The 12,993-nt window shown below is 40.5% G+C and overlaps 1 protein-coding gene across 1 annotated transcript in view; it reads right to left on the bottom strand.

Moving 5' to 3' along the window:
• Positions 1-12,993, bottom strand: part of Ms4a13 (membrane spanning 4-domains A13) — a 30,498-nt gene that overhangs the window by 8,745 nt on the left and 8,760 nt on the right. The window contains exons 5-6 of the mRNA XM_031389745.1: positions 11,591-11,710; positions 198-293 (exon numbers count right to left, since the gene is read on the bottom strand). Coding sequence (XP_031245605.1) covers positions 198-293; positions 11,591-11,710 — 216 coding nt within the window. The remainder of the gene's footprint in view (positions 1-197; positions 294-11,590; positions 11,711-12,993) is intronic.

The following is a 12,993-nucleotide window of genomic DNA, read 5'->3' on the forward strand; positions in this document are numbered from 1 at the left end:
AATTCAGATAAATTGAAATCATGTAACTTTTCTCATCATAATGCAATAAAAGTTTTTTAAAAAAAAAAGAAAAGAAAAAAAAGGAAACATTACACATTATATTATTATTAGTTCCAGACAGTTGTCGATTGACACATATGTCCTTAAGTTTGGGTACTAGGAACCAAGGCCCTTGAATTGCTAGAGGAAACACTTACCAAATATGCACAACCAGAGATGGAGTATGTGAGCGCAATCCCGAATTCCAAGGGGTAAGAGCACAACAAAATACGGGACACTTCCCTTCCCAGCTTCTGAAACCAAGAGACAGGGAGAGATGATGGATCATTATTTTTAGTGTGTGCCCACCCAACAGGACCCTAGAGTAAGATTCAAAGAGAGGAAGGAACACAGGGGCAGGTGACCTTCTTTTCCTGTTTGATTTCCCAGAGCATTTTTGGTTGTTTGCCTTCAGCTTCATTTGTCATAGTTTTATTCTTCCCAATGCATCATTGTTTAGAGCTTCTGCATCTCATCGTCACGGCTGAGCTTTTCTGTCACACCTCTTGCAACTTTTTAGGCTCATGAATGTCTTCATTATCTAAACTCTTCAGCTAACTTGGTTATTTATTATTATGAAGATGGTGGAGATGGTGGTGGTGGTGTGTGTACATCCGTGCCATGGTGTTCATCTGGAGGTCTAAGGACAACTACCAGGAGTTGCTTTCCCTCCTTCCACTATGGGTTCCGAGATTGAACTTAGGTCACCAGGTCTATGAGGAAAGGCAAGTGTTTTTCCCTGCTGAGCATCTAGTTGGCCCAGTTTAAAAAGTTATTATTAGTTTTTGTTTTATTTTCTTGTGTGTGTATTTTATGCATGTGTGTATTATGTAACTGTGCAAATGTGTGGCTGTATGTGTACATGAATGTGCGTGCTTGAAGAAGCTCATCTAAGACTGATGTTAGGAATCATCTGTGATTATTTTTCCACCTTATTAGATGAGGTAGGGCCTCTCAATCAAACCCAGAACTCTCTAATGTGTCTTGCTAGCCAGTTTGTTCTTGACATTCCCCATATCTGCCTTCCCAGGCTGAAATTACAGGTGAGCTGGCATTTATGTGTGTCCTCTGGATCTAACTCTTGTATCTAACACACCTGAACAACAAGCTCTTTGCCACTAACCTAACTCACCAGCCCCCAGCCCCTGGTTGCCTCTTGGAGGTTGAAGATAATACCACACATTTAGTACACAGGATTCAGGTTATTTAAGCTAGGCTAACCCAAAATCCCCTTTTTCGTCTTCTAGCTTTCATAGTACAAACAGCCATGTGAGGGAAGCTATGAATTTTCTGTCCAGCTGTGATAACTATGAACAACAATGATGACCAAAAAGGCAAGATATCCTTAAAAGGTGCAAATGTGGCACTTACATGCTGGCTGTAACAAACAGCTGTCTAACTGGTCTTAAGGCTGCTCAACAGGAAGGGAAATCATGCCTGGTCCCTGGAACCTAGTCAGCTTTGCCCAGGGCTAGTGAGACCATGGATCTTACAAGAGAACCTATTACCATTGCTTTACTAGACTAGTGTAATTCCTAACTATATTCTAAAATTTATCCTTATACCCACTATTAAGTGTAGCTACCACTCCCCATCAAACAAGCTTCTCTTTATAGCAAATAGAAACCATCATAGAAAACCACAACTCCATTCAATGCAGAGCTCAAGGGATCATGGGGAGTTCAGTATCAGGGGGTACATCTCTAACCCAACTTCTGCACCCAAGGCTGAAGAAGAGGGAGTGGAAAGACTGTAAGAGCCAGAGAACCAGGAACTGTGGCATGAGACTGTGTTTGCCAGAAATGGCTGCATAAACAAGACCTAAATAATGCCAATGACGACAGGCATGTTAGTAAAGAAGGATGGAATCTCACAGGTTCCCACCCTTAGACAAAGAACTACAGACTGCCAATGACTGTTGAGAAAGGAAGAATTAGCCTCTCTCAGATATGAGCCCCTTAACTGGCCATCCAACACAAAATGGCCAGCCATGAAATCATATACACACAAATAACAAAAATGGATTCAGCAGGCTATATTATATATTTATGCATCTCTCTTTCTATATGTAAATAAAGAAAAATATTCCACTCATTTAAGAGAAAGTGTGTGTGTGTGTGGGGGGGTGTCAGGGACTAGAGAGAGAAAAGAGGAGGAAATGGTGTAATTCTATTTTAGTTAAAAATATCTTTAAAAGATTTATTTTTATTTATATGTATGTGTGCATATATACACACACACATGTTCAGGTGCCTGCTGAGGCCAAAAGAGGGGCTCAGATTCCTTGGAGATGAAGGGGAGCTCATAATATCCTGGTTGTGAGCCACCCAACATAGATGCTGGGAACCAACCTGAGGCTGAGGCATACACAGGAGCAGAAAGTACTCTTAACCACTGAGCCATCTCTCTGGCATTGATACATTTTTTTTTCATTCTTGAGACAGGGTTTCATGTAGCCCAAGTGGGCCTGGAACTTACTGTGTGTCCCAGGATGACCCAGAACTCTTGATCTTTTGTCTCACTTTCCTGAGCGATTTGGTGACAGACAGGCACCAACAAGCTGGCTCAAGTGTGGGAGCTTTTCTTTTCTGGCACTAATATTTGTTAGTCTGAGGTTTTTTCTTTTCTGGTGAGGATTGAGTGGATTGACCTCAGCTCAGATTCATCAGTTGGGAGACGAGTGCTGTTTGTTCTAGTTAGGGATCTTTCCAAGATGTCCAACAGCTGGCTACATCAGCTCTATCAGGCTCTCCAGCTAGCTGCATCAGCTCTGTCAGGCCCTCCATTGCTCTTCTCATCCTCCTTTATCACTGCATGCCCTATCAAGCCTGAGTTTTTCTGTACGATGAATCATTCTGGGATCTGGCTCCACCCATTGCAGTCCTCAATTGTGCTGTTTCTCCCAGCTTGCCTGCTCAGTTAGGTACCATTTCCTGCAAATCTCACCTCTCATCAACTCCAGCATGCTGCTCAGGATCTGTGCTTTGTCACCTTCTTTGGGACACTGGGTAAGCCATCTACTATTATTGTCACCCCTTCCATGGTGAGCTGAGCACAGAGCAGTGTAATATTTATGGTGACTATGCATTGAACATAGAGTATGGGGCTTTGGTAATTGCTGAGCTCTTTGGCAATGGTACTCATTTCTTCACTGCTGCTTTGATGAGGAAACCAAGGCTTGGAAGAGAGCCGTGACCTGCTCAGGCAATACGCCCACGAATCGTGCATCATTGGCTTCAGTGTAGATAGCTTAATTTCAGAGCTTCCAGTTTTACTTACTAGGCTGTTTGAGGAGGCAGCAAAACCAAAACTGTATTTGTCTCATCAAATAATCTCAACCTCTGAGATTATCATTTCTCACCAGTTGGTGATGATAGGTACTCTGTTAGAAAATGTTCTTCATTTTTTTGAGTGGATAACCTTGTCTCTGCATTTCTGTCATGTTTGCATTTGTGTGAGATGGAGAGCTCTACCAATTTCAGATCTACATTAGATCAGCTAGGCTCCTCCCTGAGTCTAGCAAGGAAGGAAGCTGGTCTCAGATGCCTCTTGGATAGGAGGCTGAGCTTCTTCTAGGCCTTCTTCCATGTTTGTGTCTAGGGATGGGATAGCTTCTGGTGGCCCTTTGCATTCTAGAGGTAAGTATATGGAAGGTGTCCAACAAATGAACAATCATTTCTAGAAAAGTTAAAGGCATTTCTTTAGCATTTTATGGGAATAATAAACTATAGTGTCCATGACCTATTCAATTAATTCTCTCCATGTCCAAATAGCACTAAATTATATCATAGCAATGTTTTCTTGAGGTGTAAAGACAGAGAATACCATTTAGTATATCAGGACTGGATGTAAAAACATCATTTAGATTGGTATTCGAAAAGAGTATTCCAGGTCTTTTATTTTTTATCCTTTGGGGTTTTTTAATTCAGCAGTTACACCAGTATTTTGAGTCTAGTATAGGCTGTTGTTTTGCATTTTCTAGTTTCATCACTCATTTTCTTTTTTATTTCTTTCCAAGTAGCTGGAAACCTCTCAACTCCTGCCTCCATTTCCACCATGGGACTTCCACCAGGTTTCCATATAAGCCTTTAGGTGTCATCATTGCTAAGGAGTACACATAAGAGATGTCAAGGGCATATAAAAACTGTGTTTAGCCAGGAAGTGGTGGCACACACCTTTAATCCAAGTACTTGGGAGGCAGAGGCAGGCAGATTTCTGAGTTCCAGCCTGGTTTACAGAGCGAGTTCCAGGACAGCCAGGGCTACAGAGAAACCCTGTCTCGAAAAACCAAAACCCAAAAGCAACAACAACAACAACAACAACAACAACAACAACAAACCTGTGTTTCAATGGGTACGTAGGTTGACATGTGCACTCTCTTCTCCATAAGTAAAGGATAGCTTCAAAACAAGGCAGAGGCCAATCTAAAGGTAGCTCAAAGGTAGCTTATCTCATGGGGGAAGATGGTTCAGTGGGTAAAGCACTTGTAGTGTATGCAAACATTATGTCTATGTATTATCAATAGATCTTCTATTTACCTATCAGATTTTTATATATCCATCTTTTTTATCATCTCCCTATATATCTATGCATGTGCCTATCTATGTATTAATATGTATGGTTTATGTATCTATCTTCTATCATGTAGCAATCATATTTTAATCTACTGTTATCTATCTAATTTAGTATCTATTTTTATACCAATACCTGTGTTTTAATGTATATAAATATATCTATCTTTCTCTCTATATATACATCTTTCCTGTATATGAATGTATGCATGGTATATATATTTTATATTATCTGTCACCCATTTTGCTGCTATTTATACTTATATATTAACCTCAATCAGTTTGGAAGATTCTGAGTAAGTAAAAGAATGATGAAGTGCAAGACAATTTGTTTTTCTCTGTGAATAGTTTAAAATTAAATGAATAATTAATGGAGTCCTCTTCTTTATGGAACCATAACAATGTGACTAACCTATGCTTCAGATATTTAAATAGATCAATAGGAGAGAATTGAAATCCTAAAGACTTTCAGTGAGCACCAAGCAGTTAAGGGCTGTTTCCGTGTCACCGTACAGATCCCCGTGGCCCAGAAATGAAACTTAATCAGATTTCAATGGTCCTTGTTTGCCAAGGTGTGCTGTTGTAGAATATCTAGTGATTGGCAGGCTAAGCATTTGTTCTAGCTCTTAGTTCTTGCCTTTTCTCTCTGGTACTCTGAGATCCAACTCAATTTTTTAAATTAGATATTTTCTTTATTTACATTTCCCCTTTCTCCCTTTCCCCTCCAAACCCCTTCTATACCATCTTCTCTCCCCTTGCTCACGAACCTACCCACTCCTTCTTCCCTGTCCTGGCATTCCCCTACACTGGGGCATCGAGCCTTCACAGGACCTAGGGCCTCTCCTCTCATTGATGTCCAACAAGGCCATCCTCTGTTACACATGCAGCTAGAGCCATAGGACCCTCTATGTGTACTCTATGTGGTTGATGGTTTACTCCCTGGGAGCTCTGGGGGTACTTGTTAGTTCATATTGTTGTTCCTCCTATTGGGCTACAAGCCCCTTCAGCTCCTTGGGTCCTTTCTCTAGCTCCTCCATTGGGGACCCTGTGCTTAGTCCAATGGTTGGCTGTGAGCATCCACTTCTGTTTTTGTCAGGCACTGGCTAAGCCTCTCAGGAGACAGCTATATCAGGCTCCTCCAGCAAACACTTGTTGGCATCCACAATAGTGTCTGGTTTTGGTGATTGTATATAAGATGGATCCCAAGGTGGGGCAGTCTCTGGGTGGCCTTTCCTTTAGTCTCTGCTCCACACTTTGTCTCTGTATCTCCTCCTGTAGGTATTTTGTTCTCCCTTCTAAGAAGGACAGAAGTATCCACATTTTGGTCTTCCTTCTTCTTGAGCTTCATGTGGTCTGTGAATTGTATCTTGTGCATTCTGAGCTTCTAGGCTAATATACACTTATGAGAGAGTGCAGACTATGTGTGTTCTTTTGTAACTGATTTGCCTCACTCAGGATGATATTTTCTAGTTCTACTCATTTGCCTAAGAATTTCATGAATTCATTGTTTATTTTTTATCTCTTCACTGTCTCTTTTTTTATTAGATATTTTATTTACATTTCAAATGATACCTCCTTTTCCAGTTCCCCCTCTGAAAAAACTCCTGTTCCCTCCCACCTCCCCCTGCTCACCAACCCACCCTTTCCCACTTCCTGGCCCTGGCATTCCCTACACTGGGGTATAGAACCTTCACAGACCAAGGTCCTCTCCTCTCATTGATGACTGACTAGGCCATCCTCTGAAACATATGCAGCTGGAGCCATGAGTCCCACTATGTGTACTCTTTGGTTGGTGGTTTAGTCCCTGGGAGATCTGAGGGTACTGGTTGGTTCATATTGTTGTTCTTCCTAAGGGGCTGCAAACCCTTCATCTCCTTGGGTCCTTTCTCTAGCTCCTTCATTGGGGACCCTGTGCTCAGTCCAATGGATGGCTGTAAGCCTCTACTTTTGTATTAGTTGGGCACTGTCAGAGCTTCTCAGGAGACAATTATATCGGGCTCCTGTCAGCCAGCACTTGCTGGCATCCACAATAGTGTCTTAGATTTGGTGATTGAATATCGGAAGGATTCCCAGGAGGAGCAGTCTCTGGATTGTCCTTCCTTCAGACTCTGCTCCATAGTTTGTCTCTGCAACTCCTTCCATGGGTATTTTGTTCCCCCTTCTAAGAAGGATCAAAGTATCCACACTTTGGTCTTCCTTCTTGAGTTTCTTGTGGTTTGTGGATTGTATTTAGGATATTCTGAGCTTCTGGGCTAATATCCACTTATCAGTGAGTGCATACTATGTGTGAATTCATTGTTTTTAATAGATGAGTAGTACTCCATTGTGGAAATGTACCACATTTCCTGTATCCATTCCTCTGTCAAGGGACATCTGGGTTTTTTTCAGCTTCTGGCTATTATAAATGAGGCTGCTATGAACATAGTGGAGCATGTGTCCTTATTACCTGTTGGAGCATCTTCTGGGCATATGCCCAGGAGGGATCCAACTCTGCCTTATGACTTCAGAATTTATTCTGAACTGGTTAAGTAACTCTGCCGTTATCATAGGTGGACCATGACAGATATCCGAGGATGAGGGCAAATTAGTTCAACAGGTGGCAAGGCACTCAGGGGAGGAGAAGTCTGCTCCATGTGTGTATGCTAATACATTCCCAGGGCATCATTATCATTCTGCAGTTCAAAAATCATTGAATTTGCATATCTGCAATGCATTCAAATTGATTCCTAAATGAGAAACTTGGAAATTAAATAAGCACATATAATGGCTATGTGCCTATGCTCCAGTACATGTTATTTCAGGATCTGGGGGAATTTGCAGAGACTGAATTGCACAGTTCTTTTGCACAGATAGACGTTTTCATGTTACTTCAGAAAAGCTATAGGAACTCTTTCCCTTTATCAAATGGAGTCAGTTTCTGTTTTAAACGTAGGACAAGAAGTAAGATGGGAGGATGAATAATTAGCTGCCTGGATGCCTAGAGAGCAAGTGGGTTTTAGAGACTCTGCACAAATGGACTGGGGTATTATAAAAATTAGTTTTGCTTAGACTTTAATTTTTCTAATTTAATATAAGTATGAGGAAAGCAAACTGGGGTCAGTTATGAGAAAGGAACTAGGAGCCTAGAGGAAAGAGGTTGCTGTGATTGTTCTGTGACATATGTAATGACGACCGGGTGGAACTGAATTGGCTGTTACCTCTTTTTCTTTTTACTTTAAAAATAATGTTTTTATTAGCATATAATAATTATTTTTCCTCAGTGCTAATACTTTATTTTTTTGTTTTTATTGAAAATAAATTTCTCTCTCACATAATAATACATCCTGACCATAGTTTCCTCTCAGTCCACTCCTCCCAACTCCCCTCTAATTCCCCTATCTCCCAGATCCACTCCCCCTCCACATCCACTTAAAAAAGAACACACCTCCAAGAGACAATAAGCCAACATTATAAAACAAAATAAAGTAAGGTAAGGCAAAAGCCTTCATATCAAGACTGGTCAAGGCAACTGATTAGGAGGAAAAGAGTCCCAAGAGCACAAGAAAGAGTCAAAGACAAACCCGCTCCCACTGTTAGGAGTCCCACAGAGCACCAAGCTAACAGCCACAACAAATACATAGAGGACCTTTTGTAGACCTTTGCAGGCTCCATGATTGCACTTCAGTCTCTGTGTGCCCACATGAGCTGGGATTAGTTGAGTCAATGAGTTGTGTTCTCCAGGTATCTCCATCCCGACTCCTATAACATTCTTTCTCTTCTGTAAGGTCACCCTGAGCTCCAGGGGGAAGGACCCAATGGACACCTCCAATTAAGTCTCTATTAGAATAATGTCTGGCTGTGGGTCTCTGCACCTGCTCCCATCTGCTGCTGGAGGAAGCCTTACAGATGACAACTAGACAAGACGCTGATCTATGAGTATAGCAGAATAAGAAATCATTTCATTGATGTTTTTGTTTGTTTTGTTTTGTTTTTGGCCAACAGTGTTTGGTTCTATCCTAGGTCTTTAGGCTATCCAATCTTTTCTTCCTGGCCATTGGGGCAGTGCTGATCATGGGCTTCCTATCATGGCACAGGCCTCAAGTTAAATCAAACATTGGGTTGGCTACCTCACAAGATTTGGGCCACCATTGCCCCAGCACATCTTTCAGGCAGGATAGATTGTAGGTCGAGGGTTTTGTGGCTGGGTTGGTATCTGTTTTTCTTTTCATAACCTGAAGATTACCTAGCTTTCTGCACCTAACAGGCTACAATGTACGGATGAAGGCTCCATGCAGGTACCAGCTCTACCTCTCAATGAGCTTTGTGGATGTTGTCCTTGGCAATGGCTCCCCACTGTCAGTTTATGCAGTAGCCCTCTGTCCTAGCATCAGACTGGGAAGTTTAGGAATCTCTACAGGACCACCTCTGCCAACAATTCAACCAAATACAACCCAGTTCCAACACTGGAAGCCTTGTCCGGCTACGTTCATTTTCTTGCAAATTTCATGATATTTTTTAACAGATGAATAATACTCCATTTTGTAAATGCACTACATTTTATTTCTCCTCCAGGTGAGAAGCATCCAAGTTGTTTCCGGCTTTTGGCTATTATGAATAAAGACACAATCTTTGAGCAAGTGTCCTTGTGATAGGGTGGAATATAGTTTAGGTATATGCCCAAGATTTGAGGGGGATCAATTTCTATTTTTCTGAGGAACTACCATATTGATTTCCATAGTGGCTGTACAAGTTTACACTCCCTCCAGCAGTGAAGGAGTGTTGCACTTGCTACACATTCTTGCCAGCATGAGCTGTCACTTACGTTATTGATCTTATCTATTTTTGATAGTGTATGAAGAAATCTCAGAGTTGTTTGAATTTTTATTTCCTTGATGGCTAAGAATGTTGAATAACTCTTTAAGTGTTTCTCAACCATTTGAGTTTCCACTGCTGAGAACTCTCTGTTGAGATCTGTACTACAGTTTTTAATTGGATTATTTGGCTTGTTGATGTTTAGTTTCTTGAGTTCTTTATTTTGGATACTAGACATCTATTAGATGTGGAGTTGGTAAAGATCTTTTCCCATTCATCAGGCTGCCTGTTTGTCATATTAATGTTGTCTTTTTCTGTATAAAAGCTTTGCAGTTTCATAAAGTCCCACTGTTCATCTTTGCAATTGAGTGGTCAATGTTCTGTTCAGACAGATGTCTCCTGTGCCAATGCATTCAAAGTTATTCTCCACTTTCTTTTCTATCAGATTCTGTGTATCTGGTTTTATGATGAAGTCTTTAATTTACTTGGACTTGAGTTTTGTATGGGGTCATAAATATGGGTCTTTTTGCATTCTTCTACATGCAGACATCCTGTTAGACCAGCATCATTTGTTAAAAATGCTTTCTTTTTTTTCCAATGTGTGTTTTGGTTTCTTTATCAAAAATCAGGTGTCCATAGGTGTGTATATTTATGTCTGGGTCTTCTTCTGTTTGATTCCCTTAATCAATATATTTATTTATGTAAGTACTTCATGGTTTTTATTACTATAGCTTTGTAATAGAGCTCGAGATCAGGGACAGTGATACCTCTGTTGTCAATTTTTCAGGATTGTTTTAGCTGGTGCTAAAACAATTGTTTTAACCTGGGTGCATTATCTTCCTATATGAAGTTGAGAATTATTCTTTCAAGGTCTGCAAAGAATTGTGTTGGAATTTTGATTGGGATGGAACAGAATCTATAGATTGCTTTGTGTAGGATGACCACTTTTACTATGTTAATACTACTGATATATAAGCATGGGAGATCTTTCTATTTTCTGATGATTCTGAGTTCTAAGTCAATACAACTCAAATAAATCTCTTGTGTTATCAACAAGGCTATTCACATTTACTATAGTATGTTACATTATATTTCTATGTAGTTATGTCTGGAGTAAGACTGATACACATTTAGCAGTGAGATGCTAAAGCAAAATCCACATAACATGCAAGTGTAGGTCATCAGGAATGACTAGGCACCCGTGGTTTATACACATGTGGTAAGAGCAGAGCTCTCTTCCTGGTTTGATGAATGGCTTAGTGGTCCAGGAATGTACTCTTTTTGTATTAAGATGCCACCAGTGGAGAGACTAAGAGGCTCAGCCAGTTAAGTGCTTGCATTGCAGGCAAGACAGAGAAGAAAGGAGAGGGAGAGAAAGAGGTGGGGTATGTGTAGGGGTAGTGAGAGTGCATACTCTGTTGAGGAGGCAGAGATAGGCTGGTGCCTGTGCTCACTAGGCAGATAGCCTAGCCTATTTGGAAAGCTTGAGGCTAATGGCCCTATCTCAAAAATCAAAGATAGACAGTGCCTGAGAAATGACACCTGAAGTTATTCTCTGGCCTGCACACATCATATATATATACATGCGAGACACACACACACACACACACACACACACACACACACACACACATAGGTGTGTGTCTCAGGGACCACCTTGGAAGAGGAGACAAACAGCTCATTAAGAGGCAGAGATCACAGAGGACCAACATCTTTGGGTCTTCTGAACAGGCTGGGGTTGCTGGACTCACAAACTCACAGCACCTGTGTTTTCCTGAACAAGATGCACACATGATCAAACCGATCAATATTCCAGTATGGAAGAGGTTGGGGAGAGGCAGCTCAAGAGTCTCCTTCCCTAACTGAGGGTCAACTGAAAGTTCACAGCTTCAGGGCAAGGAGAGTCAGTTTTCTTTAAGGGTGTATAGCCCTAGGGAGATCAGTCACACTCCAGGGGATGGCCTCACACCTGTAAGCACAAGGGCAGCACAAAATAGTCTCCACAGGTTAGTGAAATAAACAGAACACAAACAATAAAATTGGAATAGGGAGATGGAGGTGGATCTGAACGGAGTTGGGGGAAGGTGGGTGGTAAATAGAATCAAACTATATTGTACAAAAACTTTCAAAGAATAAAGTATCATTACAAACGTAAAAAGAAAGATGTTTCTGTAGAATCAGTTACTTACTGCTTGTCCATAATTTCTATATGACACAGAACGGAAATGAGCCAATTCCACTATTGTTAGGCTGGCTGCAACGATCGTAATAACTATGCAGAGTATGTTCAGGGACATAGTACAGAAAAGCTGAAAAGGAGACATGGAAATCAACGTACAACATTCAGAATAAGTACTTCGGATCTATTTTAATATTTGTTTATCTGTTTGTTTTTGTTTTACTTTAAAAAAATCTAGCTCAAACTTGTGTGTAGTTTGGGAAGCTTTCAAAATGTGCTTATGGTTGCCATTGTTTCTCAAAGCCTTTGTATTTTATAATCGTGTGAGTCAGCTGTAAAACTGCTTGTAGAAATAAACTCAAACAGAAGTTAGTATGTTTGAATCCTTGGTTTTTATTAGCTGGGGACATCTGTCAATATGGCAGATATCAGAACTTTTTTCGTTTTTGGTTTTTTTTTCTTTAGATTTGAGATTTTATTTATTTATGCTTATGGATGTTTTGCCTAGATGCTTGTCAGTGTATCACACGCATGCAGTGAACAGAAGAGAACCGAAGAGGGCTCGAAGCTGAATTTCAAATGGCTCTGAGCTACCATGTTGGTGCTGGGGAATGAACCCGAGTCCTCTGAAGGAGCAGTCGCTGCTCCTAACTCCGGAACCATCTCTCCATTCCCAGAGTTCTTAATGTGCAAAAACTTAAGATAAAATCAATTGATTTCTAAGGTGTCTTTCAAGTCTAAAATTCTAATATTTTTATTTCTAAACATTTGCCACTCACACCATGGACAGATTTTTTTTTCTTGGAAAATTCCCTACTTTGATACAAAGTACAACCATATTCCCAAAGTGGATAGACCAGAAAATGAACTATTAAAGTACGGTAATGTTCACATAGAAGAAAGACTTTAGATCCTATAAACAAATTAAATAACACTGTTCAGGCAATGGTTAAGAGTAGAAATTCAAACAAAATTATTATTTAAAATGAGATGTTTTTGCAGAAGGTCATTGTGATTGTTAACTAGTGTAACCAGTCTATATTAAGTAATCTGACCTCAGGTTTTTATTTCCCTCATTTATTTTTTTAGAGATGGTTAATTCCTTTATTGTTTAGAGATTATTTTTTCTTTATTGTAAAGACATATCCGTGTGTGTGTGTGTGTGTGTGTGTGTGTGTGTGTGTGTGTATTTATGTCCATGTGAGTGCAGTTGCCTTTAGAGGCCTTCAGAGGCAGATATCTTTTGGAGTTGGAGTTACTGGAAGTTGTGAGCCAACGTGAGTGGTGGTAACTGAACTCAGGTCTTTTGCAAGAGTCCCAAGTGCTCTTAGCTGCTGAGCCATCTCTCCAGTCCCAGCACTATCTTTTCATTCAAACCTCGTTCTGTTTTGTGAAAGTGCATACTAGAGACAT

Source organism: Mastomys coucha, unplaced genomic scaffold (assembly GCF_008632895.1).
Source record: "Mastomys coucha isolate ucsf_1 unplaced genomic scaffold, UCSF_Mcou_1 pScaffold21, whole genome shotgun sequence".
NCBI classification, from domain to species: domain Eukaryota; kingdom Metazoa; phylum Chordata; class Mammalia; order Rodentia; family Muridae; genus Mastomys; species Mastomys coucha.